At 50.3% G+C, this 21,651-nt stretch overlaps 1 protein-coding gene across 1 annotated transcript; it reads left to right on the top strand.

The window, feature by feature from the left end:
- Positions 1-1,122: 1,122 nt before the first annotated feature.
- Positions 1,123-21,155, top strand: LOC306955277 (complement receptor type 1-like; the record flags this gene model as incomplete). The annotated part of the gene is given in 40 exon segments (XM_079546539.1): positions 1,123-1,195; positions 2,187-2,380; positions 2,962-3,142; positions 3,229-3,408; positions 3,521-3,706; positions 4,551-4,733; positions 4,820-4,999; positions 5,116-5,298; positions 5,548-5,769; positions 6,079-6,270; positions 6,518-6,617; positions 6,921-7,006; positions 7,435-7,629; positions 8,051-8,233; positions 8,320-8,511; positions 8,679-8,778; positions 8,956-9,041; positions 9,591-9,785; positions 9,915-10,097; positions 10,846-11,028; positions 11,231-11,413; positions 11,557-11,736; positions 12,133-12,324; positions 12,504-12,603; positions 12,794-12,885; positions 13,069-13,263; positions 13,746-13,925; positions 14,247-14,429; positions 14,522-14,713; positions 14,967-15,066; positions 15,336-15,421; positions 16,159-16,338; positions 16,946-17,125; positions 17,329-17,505; positions 18,033-18,215; positions 18,518-18,700; positions 19,973-20,152; positions 20,595-20,624; positions 20,778-20,853; positions 21,107-21,155. Coding segments are annotated over 40 exon segments (6,198 nt in total).
- Positions 21,156-21,651: the final 496 nt, after the last annotated feature.

Genomic DNA, 21,651 nt, shown 5'->3' with positions numbered 1-21,651 from the left:
ACAGCTGGAAAATGGAAGTATTCAGAATGCTTATCATGCACTTATTTGTTTCTGCATTTTTATTTGTGCCTTCCTGTTAACCGGAACACGCATCTGTTAAGAGGAAAAAGCACACAGAGCCACTTCCACGAGCACCTGAACTTTCTTGTAAATAGACTCAGAGTGTTCCCCTTACAGCAGGGCTCTGTCCTGCTCAGCTGACCCTCTGGCAAAGCAAAGCACTGTTTTCAGAAGTAAATCTTACAAAACCAGAAGTTGCAGGTTGTTTTTCATTCATAAATACGCATTTCACATACAGACACGCATATAGAGAGATGCGTGTGAAAATCTGGTTGTATATATGTGAAAAATGTATTGTTGTAAGGATCAGAACACAAATGGAAAGCTCAGTGCCTTACTGCTGTGTTCTGCTTTATTTTAACCTCAGCATCATTGTTTCTGTTGCATAGTCCAGAGTTCATTTCCCAGATGATTGAACTTCATTTTGAAGTGACCACGTGCGTCATGAAAGCTGCCAGTAAAAGGGATAAGGATAACCTGAGTGCTGTTTGCCCATTGCCTCCTCTGGGCTCAGAACATCCCCTGCCATGCAGCACTGCTGAGGGGTGTCCTGGAGCCCTGATGGTCAGTCTCCAGCTGCAGAGCGGTGCCCCATTGCCCCCCAGGGACAGAGTGTATCCAGCTGCCCCAGCCCAGTGTGTGGAGGAGGTGGAAGTGTTCTACTCTGCCCTTCCCTTCCCGTAGCCAGGCAGGCTTAGCTGGCAATGGCTGCTGAGGAAGAACCCTGGCCACTTCCCATAACCAGTGATGATGCTCTGCAATGACTTCATCTGGCTGAAAGCCCCTCACACATTCTCTGTCACAGATACCTCATGTCCCAAAGCAGGTCCCAAGGGCCATCTTCCCTTGCGTGGAGGGACCAAAATACCATCAGCAGAACGTCACTGGGGCTGCACAGCCCAAGCTTGTGGCTGCCCACACCCTGTGCTGGAGCCCACAGGTTCCTGTCCCCCAGCCCTGGGAAACCCCCACAGCTGCGATCCTTCCTCAGGCATGGGGAACCAGGACCCCCATATCTGCATCGCGTCCCCTGGGATCTGCAGTCAGCACTGGGACCAGAGCATGGTGCTCACCTTCACCCTCAGCATCCTGGGCTGCTCCGCTCTGCTCCTGGCTGCTGTGAGTGGGCAGCAAGGTAAGGCAGGACCTTCACCTTCCTTCCACACCTCTCCTCTGCCTCCTCGCTGCTCCTCTCTGTGCTCCTCTGGCCTTTCCCAGTGCAGGGCAGGCAGATCCCTGGGAACAGGGGGATGTGGGCGTGCCAGATCCTGAGCATCACAGAGGTGATGACCTCTGTTGCACCAAGGAAGGGTCAGGTTGGATGTTGGGAGAAATTTCTTCTCCAAAAGAGTGGTGATGCAGAGGCACAGGTTGCCCAGGGAGGTGGTAGGAGGTGCCCAGAATTGTGGGGATGTGGCTCCGAGGGACGTGGTCAGAGGGCAAGGCGGGATGGGTTGGACTTAGGGATCTCAGAGGTCTTTTCCAGCCTTAATGATTGGATGCTTCTGTGATTCTATAAAAAAGCATCTGTCATTTTGGCCAAAGCCTTTCTCCCGTTCTCTGTGGGGCAGGAGAGATCTGGGGCTGGCTGGTGCCAGAGTAAAAGCTGTACACCAGCACCTTCCCTTGGCACTTGGCTGAGAGTGCTTGGGCCCTGCAGGTTCGTTCTGGATGGGAACTTGGAGCTGAGCTCCTGCAGCAGTGAGGAGGAATGTTTCATGGGGCAGCACCAGGAGATGGGGCACAGAGTCTTTCATAACTTCTCAGAACAAGGGGCTCAACCTGCGTGTTTGAGCTGCCAAAGTAAAGCAGGGCATGAATGAAGTATTACTCAAGAAGCCTGTGGCAATAATAGCTCGTGTTTGGGATTTGTCAAGTTGAAACTTGCTGTGATAAATAGAAGTGCATTGGGATGGGGCAGAGCAAACAGGCTGAGCTCTGCTGTTGATCTGACAGCCTGAGGTGCTTGGAAAGCACGGCCCAAACCCACAGGAGCTTGGCTTGCCTTTGCCATCAGAGCTGCTCCCCCTGCTGATTTGGGTTTGCAGGCTGGTTGGGCAGCGCTGCCACAGCACTGCAGATCTGAGGGCCGTGTGGCTGAACGTTGCTGTTGTCTCTCTTTCCAGTCAGACAGCGCCGATGCGCAGTGCCACACGTTGAGAATGGGAGGAGCACTCCTTTTCGCTACGTCTACCGGCCCGGGGACTCAGTAAGATTCACCTGCAACACGGGCTACACCTTGCAAGGCTCCTTCACGAGTGTCTGCCAAGCTGACTTCAGCTGGAGTCCACCTTTGCCGGCATGCAAAAAGGGCAAGTGTTGTGTGTGTGTGAGTGGGGCTGCTGCAGGGCAGAGCTCCCTCCGTGTCCTCTCATATTGCTGAGAAAGCAAAGCTAGGATGTCCCTGCTGCTCTTCCAAAAGTGGGAGGGAGGGAAGCAGCTCTGGAAAGATGGGCTGGGAATGGGGAATGGGGTTGGCAGCAGCCAGGGCTCTCAGGGGATGTGGAGAAGCTAACGCTGGTGCTGTGCTGCTGTGCAACCAAAGGCTGCAGCCAGGGGGGGTTGCACCATCTGGGGGGATTTCTGAACTTCTGCTTATGGCCACACATGGGATGTTTCCATCTTCCTCCCAGAATGGGAAGTAATCAGAGTTTCCCACTTGTGCTGCTTCTCTGCTCATGTGTGTGCTCTGCCCGAGCTGTGATGTGCTGTTTCCCTATTGACAGAGGGGAAGGAGTGCCTCTGTTAGGAGTGATTTCCCCTGGATGCAATGCGATTGTAATCTCGTGCTGTTCTAATCTAACAAAACACAGACCGAGCAGCAGTCAGGCTGTCATCCTGACCATCAATCCTGTGTACAAAATAGTGACTCCCAGTGCAATTTCATCTCCCCCTGCAGAGGTGATGTGTCCTCAGGCCCCAAACATCGCCAATGGGCGGCACAGCGGCCAATCCACGAACAAATTTCTCCCAGGAGCAGTCGTGTACTACAGCTGCAAGGATGGCTTCGAGCTGGTGGGGAACGTCTCCGTCAGCTGCTCAGAAGTCGGGCGCTGGAGCCGGCCCCTGCCCCGCTGCCAAGGTGGGTGGAAGCAGCCCTGTGGGCACGGCTGCTCTGTAGCCGCAGGATGTGGCCCTGCACTGACAACCATATCTGTGTTCCCACAGCCATCGGCTGCCGGAGTCCCACAGTGCACAACGGGAAGGTGCAGGCATTAAAGGACACCTTTGAGGCTGGGGAGACGCTGCAGTTTGACTGCGATGCTGGGTATGCTGCAGAAGGCGGCCATTGGGCTCAGTGCCAGCCTGGGGGGATCTGGGACCCACTGGTGCTCAGCTGTGAGCGGGGTGAGTGTGTGCAGGGTGCAGGAGGACCCGGCAGGGTTGCTACACATCCCCGTGTCCATCACAGCCACTCATCCCCGTCGTGTTCCTCTCTCATTCCATCTCCTCTTTGCAGTTCGCCCTTGCCCCGTGCCTCCAAAGATCAGCAATGGAGATCATGATGGCCATGGCAGAGCAGAGTTCACCATGGGGATGTACGTGACGTACACTTGCAATGTCGGCTATTACTTGGCTGGGAACGTTGAACGTGTCTTTTGCAAAGCATCGGGGAAATGGAGCCAGCCCAGCCCACACTGTGAAGGTACACGTGTGTGAAGGTCACCCTGTCTGCACGCTGTCACCTCGCTCTGTGGCCAGCATGGCATGACACAGCTGCTGGCCATGGCACTGAGCCCTTCAGAAAGGGATTCAATTCTCCTGAAGTTAAGTATTCAGTTTTATTACATGCAGAGGATGAGCTTATATCCATGAACCCTGAGCTAAGTGTTTCTGAAGCTACAGGTTCTGTACCTCTAGCATTGCCTCTAGCAGCACGGCTCCATCCTGCCCAGTGCTGGGCAGTGCAGCTGGGGCTCAGCCATGTGGAGTGCTCCAGGCACAGCCCAGCAGGGAACGCTGCTTCCTCCAGTTAGAGCAGAGTTTTCTGTACTAATTCTCTAAGTAATTAATGATATGACGAAGCATTTTAGTGCCAGTGTTTCTGAGTGAAAGTAGGCCTTAAACTCGGAATATTTCTATGAAAATTCAAAGCTAAAAATGGTCATTTGTAGTGCCAACATGAGCCTAAGCCATGCTATGTTTGCAGTCTTCATTTCTGGACTAAGACCTGTGTTACTGAACCCAGTGCCTGGCCATGATGCTGAGAGCCACCAGGCCAGACTGAGATAACACACTGGGTCTGCAGAGGCAGTTTCAGGATGAGGCTGATTGGGCTTCATTAAATCAGCTCAAATTTCCTTGTTCTGAAAGGAAAGCCTGGGCAGCTGCAGCGGGCAGGAGGGACACAGAGATGTGCAGGACATGGGGTACCAAATCTCTGCCCCACCTTCACCTTTTCCATGCTGACTGCTGAGCTGCTTTGAGCTGCACATCCCTACAGCACCGCTTGTCCCACGTCCCTCACGGCTTTTCCAATTCCCCTGCAGAAGTGACGTGTCCTCAGCCCCCGAACATCGCCAATGGGCGGCACAGCAGCCGCTCCTCTGCCAGGTTCCCACACGGCACCGTTGTGTACTACAGCTGCAAGGATGGCTTCGAGCTGGTGGGGAACGTCTCCATCAGCTGCTCAGAAGTCGGGCGCTGGAGCCGGCCCCTGCCCCGCTGCCAAGGTGGGTGGAGGCCGCCCTGTGGGCACGGCTGCTCTGTAGCCGCAGGATGTGGCCCTGCACTGACAACCATATCTGTGTTCCCACAGCCATCGGCTGCCAGAGTCCCACAGTGCACAACGGGAAGGTGCAGGCATTGAAGGACACCTTTGAGGCTGGGGAGACGCTGAGGTTTGACTGCGATGCTGGGTATGCTGCAGAGGGCGGCCATTGGGCTCGGTGCCAGCCTGGGGGGAGCTGGGACCCACCGGTGCTCAGCTGTGAGCAGGGTGAGTGTGTGCAGGGTGCAGGAGGACCCTGCAGGGTTGCTACACATCCCCGTGTCCATCACAGCCACCCGTCCCTCTGCACACTCCTCTCTCATCTCCCTGTCTCCTCTTTGCAGTTCGCCCTTGCCCCATGCCTCCAAAGATCAGCAACGGAGATCACAACCGGCACGGTGAAGGCTTTTTCACCACGGGAATGTCTGTGTCGTACACCTGTGATCCCAGCTTCTACCTGGTTGGGAATGCACATGTGGTTTGCAGAGCATCAGGGACCTGGAGCCAGCCCAGCCCACGCTGTGAAGGTGCGTCCGTGCTCACTGTGGGCAGACCTCCCCCCCACAGCCCTCAGGTCCTTAGAATTAATCCCACATGAAGTGCTGCATGGTGGAAATTAATTTCAAACCCTTCTGTTATCAAAGCAGGGCTAGGGATGTTCGGACAACGCCGTGTAGATTTTTGCTGTTGCACTATTAGCAGCCCGTGGGTTTGGGGTTTTTATTTGCTTATTTTTACTCCTTTTGCTCATCATTTCTTCACATCTTCTCTTCCAGCAACCGTCTGCTTAAAGCCAGATATACAGGATGGGTGGGTAGTTGATGATCACGGACTCATCTATGCACCGGGGCAAATGGTGACGTTTCAGTGCCAGGAAGGCTACAGCTTGCGGGGCAGTGCCCAAGCCCTGTGCCAGAAGAACGGCAGCTGGGACCCCCCAGCGCCCCTCTGTGATCCACTCCACAGCTCCGTGCTGCCCAGAAGGGCTGAGAGCTCAGGTAATGATTCTGGAGCTGCCTGGGGTGGGTGGCTGCTTGTTAGCCCCTAACCCAGCTGTTAAATAAAGCGTTAAATCCTGTAAGAAAGCAGAAGATTTAGTTATCTGTTGGGAACAGGAGCCTGAAATCTGGAATCCTTTGGGAAAAAAAGATGATTCTGTGGTTCTGTGTTTGCTTAGTAGTGACTACATCAGGCCAAATAACCAAATGTTCAAGGCAAAATAAACATCCTTCCTGGTAACGGTGTTCTCTCTCTGCTTTCACCCAGCGCTCCTGTCCTGCCTAACTCTGCCTGTTTTCTCTTGGTAGGTGGCTGTGGGCTTCCCACCAGGCTGACCTTTGCTGAGCTCAATGAGGAGCACAGAAACGAGATTGATTTCTCTGTTGGGAAGACTGTGGGATACACTTGTCGGCCCGGATTTGCTAAGCACCCAGGAATGTCACCCACTATTACATGCCTGCAGAGCGGAGTGTGGTCAGAAGCACTCGAGTTCTGTAAAAGTGAATAGCTCCTTGATTTGGTGGTGTTGCTCCAGAAAGGAATAGGTGCTGGGTTCTGTCCATGCTGCAAAAACCTTAACGTGATTCTGGTGTTCCAATCCTATGTGACTAGTAAAGCCATGTAAACTTATGTTACTTGAAACCCATTTTGGGGGTAATTGGAAATGTGGGAGGATTACTGGAATAGCAGTTGCATCTCTTGGGCTGTTATAGGGAGAAGCCTATAGGGAGATTCTCTCTCCTCCAGGGAAACAATGCAATCACCCCGGGGAACCCGAGAATGGCCGGATTGCAGCCCTGGCAGACCTCTTCTTTGGGTCAATAGTGGTCTACAGCTGTGAAGAAGGGTAAGTGCAGAGTTCAGGTCTGCTCCTTAAAAGGTCAAGGCAAGATGTGTTAGGTAAGCCTCCTTCTTTTCCTCCTTTTCATCCATTCATTCTCAATGCATAAAGAAGCCCAGGCATAGAGCTCTGTACCTACAGGAGCACATGGGGTTTTCCCAATCTTTTGCTGTGAAAAAAGGTAGACAGGTGCTGAGCTCAGAGGGGAATTTCTCCCGCAGTGCCAGGGCTCCACTTGCTGAACCCACTGCAGGGGGTGACAGCTCAAAGCAAAGTGATTGGAGTGAATGTGAGCCCTTCTACCTCCAGGCACAGGCTGATCGGGGAGTCCAGCCGGCGATGTGAGATCCATGGGGGACGCGTTGCATGGTCCGGTGACATTCCCACCTGCCAGCGTGAGTAGCTCCCAGCTCGGGGTCTGCATGGTGCTGGGATTTGTGTCCCAGCAGCAGCTCCCAGATCTCTCAGTCAGAGCTATCCCTGCTCCGCGGGCATGGAAATATCAGAAGGGTTTGATGTCATAAAGAAATATTCTGGGAAGAAGTACAAAATCTCAGAGAGAAATGGATTATTGAAAGTGAGGAGTCACGGGCAGTGATCTCTCAGCAGTGCTGGTATAGATTTTGCACAGAAGACTTGAGGTTGTTGGGTGGTTATTTTACTTCTTGAACAGTAGAAAGGATACAGCACGTAGAAGCTTCCTCCATAAGAGGAATTTCAGTCGTTCCACCTGTAGACCAAGTTTGTACGCCCCCCAGACTGTGGGGTTTTGAGTACTTCAGTGCTGTGTTGAATGCAGAAGGTTTGCTGTGCCCCATTGCAGGTATCCCCTGTGAGCCCCCCCCCAACATTCCCCATGGGAAGCACACGGGGCGGCTGCTGGATGAGTTCCACTACGGCACCTCGGTCACCTACAGCTGCGAGCCCGGTTACCCAATGCATGGGGATGCTTCCATCTTCTGCACCACCCAAGATGGGAAAAACGGGGTGTGGAGTGGACCCCCCCCACTGTGTGGAGGTAGGGCTCAGAGGGAGCAGGTGGGAGTGCTTGAGTGCAGCATCCCAACTGTTTTCTGTTTGGAAAGGCGAGGAGACCTCCAGATGGTTGCATGTGTTGTCTGGGTGCCTGCTGAGGCAGCGTTTGCTGCTTTGGCGTGGGAATTGTTGCTTCAGAGTGGGGTTTGTTGCTTTGGTGCAGGATTTGCTGCTTTGGGCAAGAATTGCTGCCTTGGGGCAGGTGCAGGCAGGATGCTGTAGAAGCACACACCATCTGCAGCACTCCCAGCCTCACCTTCCAGCTGGGGTCTCCCCTGCACTGTCAGGCAGTGCATCATCAATAGGAAAATCACCTTCAGGCTTGCAACTTGAAAGTGATCGCAGATGCAAGTGCTTTGCAGTGCACAACTGTGCAAGCTCTGAGGACATCTCTTCCCTTCCAGAAGCAGGGTGCTCTGCCCCGCAGATCCAGAATGGGAGGATAGTGCCAGCTCCTCGGAGCACCTACGCACACAAGGACACTGTCACCTTCGAGTGCGAGCCAGGCTACGTCATCCGTGGCCCCAGAGTGGTGCAGTGTCAGCAGAACAACACCTGGCAGCCCCCGGTGCCCATCTGCGAGCAGGGCAAGTGGCCGGCCAGCACTGCGGGTGCCACCCTGCCCCAGTGTCCCCTGACCCTTTGATAAGTTGTTGGCTTGTGTCCCCGACAGCTGGCTGCAGGGCACCCCCCAGGTTGGTGTTTGCTGAGCTGAAGGAGCCCTACAGGAACCAGACTGCCTTTCCTGTGGGTGGGACTGTGGAGTACATGTGCCAGCCCGGCTATGCCTGGCACGTGGGGATGTCACCAACCGTCACGTGCCTCGGGAATCAGAGCTGGTCTGTGGCACTGGAGTTCTGCAAAAGTACGTCCTGCATGTGCCGTTGGGAAATTCATACTTCTTGAGTGCAAAGCCTTCTGGTTTTGTGGGTTTATTCCTTTGGGGCAGCACGCTGTCTGCTTGAGCGTCCCCAGGGGATTTGGTGCACAATGCTGATGTGCAGTGCTAACAGCAGCTGTGTCCTCTTGCAGGGAAGCAATGTGCAAACCCTGATGACCCACAGAATGGCAGAGCCATGGTCCTGACTGATCTCCTCCTTGGGTCCAAAGTGAATTACACGTGTGACGAGGGGTGAGTTTGTGGCCAGCTGAGCTCAGCTGTCATTTGAGAGTAACGCAGAAATTAAGTGGCAAAATGACTTTACGTGGAGGAACCTCATAAAGTCAGAAGTCTTGGCTGCTATTAATAAGGCTTGTGAAGTAGTCTGGAGTCTCTTCATGTAATTACCGGTGCTTCTGTGTGATGCAGATACAAGCTGACCGGGCGTTCGCAGAGGACATGCGAGGTGTCTGGCACACGCGTTGCATGGAGCGGGGATGCTCCCACCTGCCATCGTAAGTGGGATGGGAGGGGGCCCTTGGAGATGGCTGCCTTGGGGTGTACAGAGGAAGGGGAGAATCTTTCAAGGCAAAGGTGCCATTACAAAAGATTTCTTGGGTCACTCTATCTGTGAAATATTTCATGTTTCTTATTTCTTATGCTTTGTTTCGTTTTGGATATTTCTGAAACTGTTTTCAAAGGCCTTTTATCTTGGTCCAAACTGGGAACGCTGTTCATGTTTTAAACTTCCTGTTCCTTTAGTAAGAATTCCTCACTTATTGTGAGTAGAAATGTTTGGTCAGGTTCTCTCTGTGTGAGTCACAGCGGTTATGGAGAGGGCAATAAGAACTGTGCCCCCACCTTTAGCAGGATAGCGAGGAAATGACTGACCCAAGGTACAAGTTTGCCTTCCCACACATTATCTCAGGATAATTTGGGTCATTTTGCTCAAAGAGCTGAATTGCTGGGATGAGTTCACCTTCATCCATTCCTTCCTGGAAATGAAGGGTCCCAGACCCCAGTACTGCAGCAACAGTGCTAAAACCTCACCTGTGTATTCCCAGGTATTGTCTGTGACCCACCCCCAGACATCCCACATGGGACGCACAGTGGGGGATCGATGGATGCCTTCCCCTACGCGGCCGTGGTCACCTACACGTGTGAGCCAGGCCGTGTTTTGGCTGGGACAGCCTCCATCTTCTGCACCACCGTGGATGGGGAGCGCGGTGCATGGAGCGGGCCGCCGCCGCGCTGCGGAGGTGAGTGCTGCAAGGATGGTGGGAGGCAGATATTTATTAATGGGGTTCATTGCCTTCCTCCTTCGGTTTCTGAAGGTTGAGTTATTTTCTTTTCCATATTAAATAATATTCTCTCCCTCCCTTCTGCAGATGTGCAGTGTCCTCCCCCTCCAAGCATCGCCAATGGAAAGCACAGCAGCCGGCCCTCAGACACGTTCCTGCCCGGTGTGGCCGTTCAGTACAGCTGTAAGGATGGCTATTTGCTCACTGGGAATGCATCCATCACCTGCACTGCTGCAGGAACCTGGAGCCAGCCCCGGCCACGCTGTGAAGGTATGTCTGTGTCAGCTGCTTGGCCCCTGGGTCATCTCTTTCCTCTTGGCTCTGGGTTTAACCATTACTCACCAAATCCCCACAGAGGAACAGCCAAAGGGGGCCAAAATATGGAGAGTCTCTCGAGCACAATGGGATAATGAGATTTCAGATTTTGGGGGGCAAGAATATGAATCAATATTGTTGACACACCCATGGTGTTGATGGCCAGGCTTGATTGCAGTTACCACCCTGGCTGGGCTTTGTGTCCCAAATATGCCCTATAATCTTCACTTCCAGCAATAGGCTGCAGAAGACCCGAGATTGAGAATGGAAGAGTGACTGGGCCAGAGTCCGTCTATATGCCCGAGGCCATCGCTGTCTTTGAATGCAATTTTGGTTACGCCTTAAAGGGCTCTCATGAGTCTCAATGCCAGTTTGGGGGCACATGGGATCCTCCTGTTCCCACCTGTGAAAAGAGTAAGTAAGTGTAAGCGGGTGGGTGATGGGTGACTTCTGAATCCACTCCAGCAGGTGCAACTACGTCACATTGGAGGTAGAAGGACCCTAAGGGTCCCCTTGGGTAGCAGGACAGAAATGGAGGCAGGAGATGGGTGTGGGCTGGGCGGAATCATATCCAAACTTTGGCACTTTTGAATACCTGGGAACAGCTAACGGGGAAGAAAGAAATAGCAATGCAGCCTCATCACACAGGGTGTAGACCTGGGGTGTAGACCTTCACCACGTTTGATTTTTCCCCTTCCTGTAGTGCTGCAGTGTCCTTCCCCTCCAAATATCACACACGGTCAGTACAGCAGTGAGGATGTGAAAATGTTTGTCCCCGGAACCTCTGTGAGGTACAGATGTGACCCGGGGTACGTCCTCACGGGGAAAACAGCAGTGACTTGTTTGACATCTGGAATGTGGAGCATCCCTTACCCGCGGTGCGAAGGTGAGCAGAAAGGCTCTGGCCCATGGGCCGCATGCACAGAGGAGCATGGGGCAGTGGGTGGGCAGGGATTTAAAGGATTTCAAGTCCGTGCACTCCTTTTCATGTGGATGCTCACTGAATTTTGACCTCATAAAAACACAGGGGGAAGCCTGGCTCTGGCAGCCACTTCCCCTGCTCAGGCTTTGCTGCTCTTTGCTCCCAGTGGTCACCTGCATGAGCCCTAGCATTAAGCATGGAGAAGTGGCTGAAGGGCAGCAAGCTGTCTACCAGCCTGGGACCATCATCACCATCCGGTGCCACCCAGGCTACATGCTGCGGGGCAGCCAGGAGCCCAAGTGCCATTCTGATGGCCGCTGGGTCCCCTTTATCCCCAGCTGCGAGCCAGGTGAGAGTGGGCACAGCTGCTGCTGGCTCTGTGGGAAGACAGGAACTGGGCAGCCCCGTATGGGGACAAGGACACACAGGGATCCGTTGCTTTTGCATCATGCAAAATCACTCCAATTTCATTCTCTCCTCACACCCTGCTAGCGCTGCCTTGCCCTCCACCACCCACCATTGCCCATGGCATACACGATGCCGAGCTCAGGACCAACTTCACCAGTGGAATGTCTGTGAACTACAGCTGCCAGCCTGGCTTCTCCCTGCTTGGGGACCCCTCTGTCCGGTGCCTGGAAGGGAGCTGGAGCCTCCCGTACCCACGCTGTGCAGGTGAGGGGAAGGCACAGTGCAGCATGGCATGGCATGCAGCCCCCAAGGGTTCTACGCTGTGGAAATTTTGGGGATGAATTTCAATTCCAGCACAACGCTCTCTCGTATCTGAGCCTGCAGATTCCTGAACCCTAAGGCCAACAGCCAATCCCCAAGGATGTGTGGAGGAGTGTGCAAGTATAAAACTGGCTAAATTAAGGGTTTTTAAAGACCACATAAATTTCATGCATGTATACTTCCACGCTAAGAGTTATTCATATAGATAAATGTCAGAACACAGGATAGAAGAGATGCTACCACCCCCAGGTTTTGTAGTCGAATCTACCAGTGCTCTTGCTTCTCAGCTGTGTTTCACTACCAGCCTAATTCCTCACGTGTTTTTTTTTTTTCCTGCAGTTGGATGTGGGACACCAACACTGTTACAGTTTGCTGAGCTAAACAAGGAGTATAAGAATTGGACTGAGTTTCCAGTTGGGACCACAGTGAAATACACCTGCCAGCCAGGATACGCCAGATATTCACAGATACCACCCACTATTACGTGCCTTGAAAATCAGACGTGGTCTGAAGCTAAGAAGTTTTGCAGACGTAAGTTTTACAGATGCTTCTTTGTCATTTAAATCACAGTGTGACAATGGAAGCCCTGTAGCTTGGTGGATTTTTTATTTGGTTCTCTACCCTGGGGATTTGGTCAGATCCTTAGAATTCCAATGCCACTTTTCCTTTCATGCTGAATTAAGCTGAAAAACACCTCTTGTTCTGTCCAGGGAGAAGGTGTGATCATCCAGGAGAACCAGAAAATGGCAGAGTTATCGTTACAACAGACCTCCTCTTCGGATCAACTGTGAATTACACTTGCGATGAAGGGTGAGTCCTGGTCAAACTGTGCTGCTGTGCCCACTGAGGAGACCCAGGGCCAAGTGAGCTCAGGTCCGTACCTTCAAAATGGTTAAAATGGCAGTATGTGGTGGCAAGCAGGGAGGTAATTGGTGGCTGTGGGAGATGCAACCTCCAAAGAGAGTCCCACCGTAACAGGAGCGCTGTTGTTTAACCGCAGGTACAGGCTAGTTGGAGCTTCTCAGCGACACTGCGTGATTTCAGGCTCCGGGACGCGAGTGACGTGGACTGGGGTCGTTCCTGTCTGCCAGAGTAAGTGCACATGGTGGGAGCCGAGCACTGCACAAAGAGACTCAGAGCAGTGCTTTACTTGGGACAGCATGACCACAGGGATGGGTTCACCCTCATCCATCCCTTCCTGGAAGTGAACGGTCCTGCAGTCCCCAGCACTGCAGCAGCAATGATACTAAAACCCCACATGTGCATCCCACACAGGTATCGTTTGTGACCCACCTCCCGACATCCAGCATGGAACACACAGCGGGCACCTGATGGATGCCTTTCCCTATGCAGCTGTGGTCACATACATGTGTGAGCCTGGCCACGTGCTGGCTGGGACAGCCACCATCTTTTGCACCACAGTGGATGGGGAGCGCGGTGCCTGGAGCGGACCAGCACCACACTGTGGAGGTACAGCTTCATGGAGTCATAGAATGGCTTGAGTTGGAAAGGACCTCAAAGATCATCTAGTTCCAACCCCTCTGTTACGAGCAGGGTTGGAATCCTGCATGGATTCTTTCATTTTTCCATACTTCTTTTTTTTTTTTTTTTTGTATGGATGGGTGGCTTTGCCCTCTTCCCCCAGATGTGCAGTGCTCTCAGCCCCCAGGCATTGCCAATGGGAGCCACAGAGGCCAAGGCACGGCAGTGTTTGTCTGTTGTCCATGCCTGTGATCCTGGCTATGTGCTCCTTGGAGCAGTGCTGCTGAATTGTGCTGCTGCTGGAGTGTGGAGTGTCCCTGCCCCTCGGTGTGAAGGTGTCTTTGTCACTGTGGATATGCCATGGACACAAAGGGATTACAGGAGATGTTGAATTTGCGGCGACTGAGTTCTCTAATAGTAATTGGGAACAGTAAACAGAAAAAAAAAACAAACACCTTCCTTCCCTGCAGGGCAGCTGTGTCCTTCCCCACCAGTGATTGACCATGGCCAGCATGACGGCATGGACGTGGAGTTTATCCCTGGAATGTCTGTAAATTACAGCTGTGACCCTGGCTATTCTCTTACTGGAACAGCAGTTCTGTACTGCACTGGCAATGCAAGCTGGAGCAGCCCTCAGCCCCGCTGTGAAGGTGAGCTGTCTATGCCATCAGTGCCACGAAAGGGAGGACACCGTGGTGCTTCAGCAAGAACCAAGGGCAGAGAGGGCTGCAGCAGCCTTTGTCAGGAATAGAAGAGCAAATGGGTCAGGATTTAAATCTCCAGAGCCCTTCATTCCCTGCATAGCTGCTACTGGAGCCAGCAAACTGCCACTGCACAGAGCCTGGGCTGCACATCAGCTTGCTTCCAGCACACACTGGATGCTGTACTCACTTTGGTGGCACTGTGTATGCATCCTTCCTGCACATTATCCCATTTGTGCTCTTCTTCAGACCTTTTCCTTCTCTTTTTAGTGTTACAGTGTCCTTCGCCTCCAAATATTGACGGAGGCAATCACGACAGCCAGGATGTGGAAGTTTTCCTTCCTGGAATGGCTGTGAACTACAGCTGTGATCCTGGCTACAGCCTGCTGGGGGAGGCATCCATTTACTGCACCGAGTCTGGAAACTGGAGCCTGCCCGCTCCTCAGTGTGAAGGTACAGTGGAGGGGCAACAGCTGGAGCCAGGCTGCTTGGGAACCTCTGGAGATGCTGATGGACACGATCTCTCTGTGTTCACCTCCCGGCAGGTAGCTGTGGTGTTCCTCCAATACTCAGCTATGCTGAGCTGGCCAAGGAGCACCAGAACACGACAGCCTTTCCCGTTGGGAGCACGGTGCGCTACGCCTGCCGCCCGGGATTCATGAGACACCCCACAGTGCAGCCAGTTCTGACGTGCCTCAAAAACCACACGTGGTCTGATGTGCGAGCGTTCTGCAAAAGTGAATAGCTCCATCCGTTTGGTGCTGGTTTTGGAAATGCATCTAAATTTAAACACATGGGTTTCTAAAGAAATTCTTTGGCACAAAAAATGCTTCTTACATGGCTTCACTAGTCACATAGTTTGGACAGCTGTTGGTCTTTTATAAAAATTTTTGCTGGTGTTTGCATGTGGACAGATCCTTCAGATGTTTTCTCGTAGCACATTGTAAAACTGCAGGAGAAGAGTTTAAACTTAGCCTTGTTCTTTCCCAGGGAAAGAATGCAATTATCCTGAAGCACCACAGAATGGCAGAGTTGTTGTTCTGACAGATCTCCTGTTCAGGTCCATCGTGAACTACACATGTGAAGAAGGGTGAGTCCCACGCTGCCTCTGCTGATCCATTTACTGAGCTTGTGTTGGGCAATGGAAAGCGAGGGGGCACAGCACACTGCTCAGCTTGTGCCAGTAAGCCAGGATTGGTACTTTTGGCCCAGGAAGGAGGAACCTGGTTCTTTTCATCCCCACATATCCCACCAAGAGAACTATCCAGGAGCAAGAGAGTGTTCTTGAAGCGCTGGGATAGTGCAAAGCGCGGGGTGCACGCCTTGCTATCAGCTGCTGTTGCTTCTGTGTAACTGCAGGTACCGGCTGGTTGGTCAGTCCCTGCGGCGCTGTGAGCTTTCTGGAGCAGATATTGCATGGAGTGGTGATCCTCCCACTTGTCAGAGTAAGTAGGTCGCAACTAAATCTGGTCTAGAATTGCCATATTAAGTCCTGAAAATCAGAAAGTGGCATTTCCTTAAAATAAATAGAGCCTTGGTGAATAAGATTTTCAAAGAGTATTCTTCTGAGGTTGTTTTGTTTTCCATGCTTGTTTGGTTTCTTCTACAAATTTTCCAGTTGCCAGCTTTTGATCTTTCAGAATTATGTGGAAGGAGGAGTTGTCAGATGCCTGCCAGGATTTGTTCCTTTTGTTTCACAACCACAATAGATGAAGGAAGAAATGTCTCTCGCATGAGCAGAGCTGGGCTGAGATCTTCCTCTGCACTGTTATCCAAGCCACAAGACTCTTGCAAGGGTTGGTCTTGGCAATTAAGATGTGGTCATTCCTTCAGATGGAATTGCCTTGGAAAGCATGAGCTTGGTGCAGTAAAACAGTTGTGAGAATGCCTAACAAAACTTGATTTCTACAACACTTGACATGTTTACTTGGAATGTATGTGCATTATTTTGTTTATAGGCACAAAATTATGTTTACATATTAAAAACTGTGATAATCCTGTGGTACATGAAAACACTAAAAAGCCCTTCATTCTTGAAATTATTCTTCTGTGAGTCGCTGAGTTCTGCCTGCACAGCTCTGCTGAGAGTCTGCCCTGGAGCAGTGGCCAGGACAGGCTTTATCTGGGCATCAACTACAGCACATGCTTGCTGCCTCTTTAAGATGAGGAATTTCTTTTCCAGAGGTGGTTTGTCCAGTGCCACAGATCCAGAATGGGAGAGTATCCATTCCCAAACAGCGCTACAGATACAAGGATACTGTCAGCTTTCAGTGCCACGAAGGGTTCGTGCTGAAAGGGCATCCCACGGCCCAGTGCAAAGCTGACAAAACATGGGATCCTCCCGTGCCCGTCTGTGAGCAGGGTGAGTGGCACTGCAGGATACTCCTGGTTGCTGCTGCCTGCTGCCTGCTCTCTGAAGCCACATCTGGCTTTCCCTTTCCTGCCTGCTCTGACTGCTGTAAGGAGAAAGCAGAAGGTGTTCCTTTCACCTATGACTCTTTCCTCACACAGGAGCTAAGCCAGGCTGAGGGCAGTGCAGTAAGTGGGATTTGTGCTTTTCTTCCCTGCTTGTTGCAGTCTGTAGTCCACAAGCTCTTCCATTTCTGATAGACAGAAACTCGGTAGCTGTATGGCAGGATGCTGACTATAAGAGAAGAGGGACTTATTTGCTGGAAATATAAAGGAAGGATGATAGGAAATGAAGGTAAATTTGTGCATTGCGTGTATGCAACCAAATGTGTATTTTCAACTCTTAATGCTGCATCTAGATGCAATTATCATCCTGCTGCTGCAACGAGTCCAGGTAGGTGTTACATGGGAGGCAAGACTTATCAAACCTTAACTGCTCCTCCCACCCGGCCCTTTTTCTTGAGGGGAAGAGGAGTAGTTACCCATTTTACTCCTTTCTTACACAATTGTTTTTCCATAATTTAGCTTCACCTTCTTACCTCTCTCCTCTCCTCTTTCAGTGGTAAAGTGTCCATCTCCCCCAGGCATCATCAATGGGGAACACAGTAGACTCTCAGACACTTTTGGCGTAGGTGCAATCGTGCATTACCACTGCAAACCTGGCTTCTTCCTCATTGGCAATAAGTCCATCCGCTGCACACCGCATGGGGTCTGGAGCCGTCCCCTACCTCGGTGTGAGGGTATGTTCACACTCTTGTCACTGATTCTCATCTTTCTGAACGTGTTAAACACGTGGTGATACGTAGCTAAAGAGTTGGTGAAACAAGCTGTTTCTTGAGCAAAATCCACCTAAGGAAAAAATGCATTCTCTGTGGCCAAATGTCCTTATCTGTCCTGCACAAGTTTTCAGGGTAAATAGTTCTCTCTGCCCTCAATTCCACAGCTGGCTGCGTGAGCCCAGGAGTTGGGCATGGACAAGCTATTGGATCAGAATCTCTCTACATGCCTGGAGACATCATCACAATTGAATGCAACTCTGATAATATCTCAGAAGTCCTCCACAAGTCCCAGTGCCAATCTGGGGGCACATGGTTTCCTCCACTCCCTGCCTGTGACCGAGGTGAGTGCGTCTCACCCATCCTTACACCTGTCCCTTCTGACCTTGCACTATTTGTAGCACATGGCAGGATGTTTAGGGGGCAAGAGGAATCCTAGTTTTTAAACCTAAAGATCCATCTACCCTAATTTTTCCCATTCTTATCACTGCAGTATAACTGGTGCCTCACTTTCTCAAAATGAACTTAAAACTAAGCTCAGCCTGGTTTTGTCAGATGTAAGGGACCTGTGTGGATACTGCTGTAAAACGGTCTTACAAATGTGCAGTTCTCATTATATACACCAGCTAATCACTCTTCTTATCCAATGCATCAGGGCAGATGATGCTGGGCAGCGCTCCTTTGTGTCAGAAGAAATTGGTGTGACACCAAATCAGATGCTGTAGGGTAACGTGGGTGCATGAGGTTGGGCAGTGGGCTCTGTGCATTAGTGCCAGTGGTGTGGAGGTGGGCACACAGCCATGTGCAGATGCTTGGAGGTTCTCCTCTTGCCTCCAAGAGTGCTTTTTAATCTGTACTTCTCTCTCCTTAGTGCTGCACTGTTCCAAGCCCCCAGATATCCTCCACGGGGGTCACAGTGGCCTGGGAAAAGCAGTTTTCCCTCCTGGAACATCTGTGAACTACAGCTGTGAGACTGGCTTCTCCCTCGTTGGGATGGCATCCATTTACTGTACAGAGTCCGGAGCCTGGAGCCATCCTTTTCCTGTCTGCCAAGGTGCGTCTTTGTTGCAGAGAGCTAAGAAGAAAGTTTAATACATAATGTGCCTGAGGGCAAGATTTATATAAGGACTACATCTGAGTCCTTTACTACGAAATGAGTGATGAGAACAAGATAAAGTTTATCCATGTTCACAAAACCTGGTGGAGTTCCAGAGCTACAGAATCAATTGTTGAAACTAGATGAAGAAATGGAAAGGGAAAGAGCAAGGCTGCAAGAGTACAGGGCCTTAGCTGTTCTCTGGCTGTCTGTGAGGATTCTTACTTCAACGCTGTCATCTGTCTCTCCCTGACTTCCAGTCGTGAAGTGTCTCCACCCTCCAGCTATCACCAATGGGAAGCTCCAAGGCAACATTTCAGACACTTTTTTCTATGGAGCATCTGTGTCCTACAGCTGTGATTCTGGCTATTCACTCAGTGGGGATGCTTTCATCACCTGCACAGCGTCAGGAACCTGGAGCCATCCTCCTCCTCAATGCAAAGGTGTGGGTGTGAGAGATATGTGGGCCAAAATCTAAGCAGTAAAACATTCTGCTGCTGCTAACATCGAATTCCACCCATTTATTTGCCTTGGGAACCACTTCCACATCACAGCTAGTGATGTCAATTACTAATTGGCCTTTATTTGTATATAACTGGAAGAGTATAAAATCATGATAAAGAAGTAAGATGGGATCTACTTTATGATACCAGGTAGAAGGATATGAGTACAGTGGAGGAAATTCGGGAAGGCCAATTTTAATTCCCACATGTTCTGCATCTCTGCCTTTGTTGGTATGAATTAGCTGCATATTAACATTTCTCCCTTAAAAGCTTTCTCTCCTTGAGGAGTAGAAACATTCTCTCTTTCCCTTTCCACTCCCTGTTATCACTAGCAGGAAACAGGAAGGGATTACATCTGATGACTTTTCTCTGACGGATTACCTGTAGTTTACACGTGAGTCTTACTACTCCTTTCATGGGAAGTGTCTCTACTTCTGTGACTTGGCACTTCTGCATAGCACACGGTCAATTTCAGTCATCAGGCAAACGTGACTCATGGCCCTTTCACGAATGCAGCAGGATTTCTAGTGTGGGTGTTCCCGCATGGAAAACTGGGTGTTCAGCAGAATGAATTCACAGGGCATTTCCTTGGTGGAACTGTACAACATCGGTGACTCAATAGAAATGCACCTGGATAACAATACGAGGAAATAACACACCAAATACTTACATAAATAAGCCAGCAGCTATTTAAAAGAAACAGAGTCACAAAAGAATTCTCCCTGTTATTCAACATTCTCATGTTCTTGTGTTGTCCTTAGAAACTATTATGTGTGGTTGTAAAAATAAATAAGCCATAATATAATGGTCAGACTTTACATGCTGATGTTACTTACTCTGGTCTCCACTGACAATTTTCTCCTCTAGAATCCTTGGGCTTGGACTGTAAAAGGTGACTAAACAGACCTGATACACCACTCTTCTCAAATGTCTTGCTAGCCCAGCAACAGAAAATCTCTTTCTGTGGCAGTGCTCCTTCCAGGCTACAACTGTTCTCATGGGGATAACCAGTGGGAAGAAGCTAACTCGTATAAACCCCTACATGGTGGCATAAGACACAAAGCTCCTTTTGTAGCCACAAAGAAAGGAATCACATTTGGGAATTATTCAAAAAGAACTCAAGAACAATGCCTTAAATAACCCACGCTTCTACTTTCCATATCTTACATTCCCTCACACTTAACGTTCCTTTTTTGTTACTTCTAATTTCAGAGATCAGTTGTGTATTCCCAGAAGTTCAAGGTGTTAAGAAAACCGCGTCTGGAAAAACGTACAGAATTGGGACTAACATCACTCTTGAATGTGATGATGGGTACACGCTGGAAGGCCTCAGTCAGATTCAGTGCCAGGAGGACTTCAGCTGGGACCCTCCTGTGCCAGCCTGTAAACTCAGTAAGTGAAATGTAAATCAAGCAAAGAACAAAGAGAAAAATGCAAGTGCAAAGTTTCATTCTTGTCTGCAAACTGTCTGTACGATGTGCTCCCAAGGCCTCTTAGGTCTGTTTAAAGCTGATTTTACCATGGCAGTAGAAAATAACAAACAAAAATAGCTATTTTTATCAGGTTAGTTTAGACACTATTTTCCACAGTCTTTCTGCAGTTCAGGGCTTCTGTTTTCCTGGTAACGCTATCATTGCTGTTAATTTCCCTTTCATACAAGTAAGTGACTTTCTATTAAATATATATACATATAAATAATGGTACATCTTTTTAAAATTCTGCATTGTCAGCCTAGGCAGTAAAAGCTTTATCAATGAAGTGACTAAAAACTGTTGAGGAACTCCGTATTTTATTTTAGAACTGTTTACTGATTACTGCTTTTCTCTTCTTTCAGCTTCACCCAGGTCTGGTTCAGTAGGGCTAGGTAAGCAGCTCAGAAGAATTTCTGTGGCCAGATCTTTGGCTTCATAGCCTCAGATGCACTATTTTCCTCTTCTTCCTCGAAGATATGCTTATTATCTTGTGCCGATGGGTTTTAAAACACACAGTGCAAATAATACGCTCTCTTTCCTCTCAGGAATTGCAGCTGCAGTCGTTCTGCTTCTCCTGGGTGTGACCATCGGCTGGAAAATTATCTCTAAGCAGAAGGAAGGGTGAGACATCCTGTTGGGTATCCATTCACATTTTTCTTTGCCCAGTTATGACTTCTATACAGTCAAAACCCCAGAATGAGGAGGCTAGGTCTTTCAGTTTGGTATTTTGAGCTTTAAGTTGCCAGCTGTACTGAGTGCATCAACTTGGAGTCAATTGTGTGGTTGTGTTTTGCTTCACTTCCAAGATTCTTCCTAAGGGGAAATCTGAGCGTTCATTATGGACTGACATAGTTCACTGTGCTTTTTCACGCAGCTTCTACCGCACGTATGAAAACTACAACCACAAAACCTCTCTGGATTAGATGGCAGAACAGAAATGTTCACGTCTTGCATGGCAGGTATGGATTAACACGAAATATCTGCTACAGCTGGGAATTTGAGTTGTCCCACTATAATCCTTCCAGCTGAAAACTCTTTCCACCCAAACTTCTGGTACAAGACCGCACAACCTCAGCTGTCAACTTATCTTTCGTTCTCTGGCAAAGGCAGCTTTGCAATCATTTCCTCTTTGAAAAACAAAAAAGCATTACCCAAGAGAGCAGGCCCTCCTCCCTTCCTAAGCAATGATATGATAAACACTGGTATGAAAGCTTGAGGAAAGCTAATTTTAACACTGTTAATTGCTTTCTCCCCAGGCTGAGCCCGGTGCTGCCCATAACCGGCATTCGAGGTGTTCCCCCACCTTGGGACTGAACCAAGAAAGCACTTCAACCCAAATCAACCTTCATGCTCCTCCTGCTCCATTCATTAAAGCACTGTAAGGGCCGAACGAAGCTCACGCTGTACAGAAGCCCATCA

The sequence above is a fragment of the Tetrao urogallus genome (genome assembly GCF_951394365.1).
Source record: "Tetrao urogallus genome assembly, chromosome: 24".
Lineage (NCBI taxonomy): Eukaryota > Metazoa > Chordata > Aves > Galliformes > Phasianidae > Tetrao > Tetrao urogallus.
The sequence above is the reverse complement of the archived record's forward strand: the minus strand, read 5'-3'. Positions and strand labels throughout refer to the sequence as shown.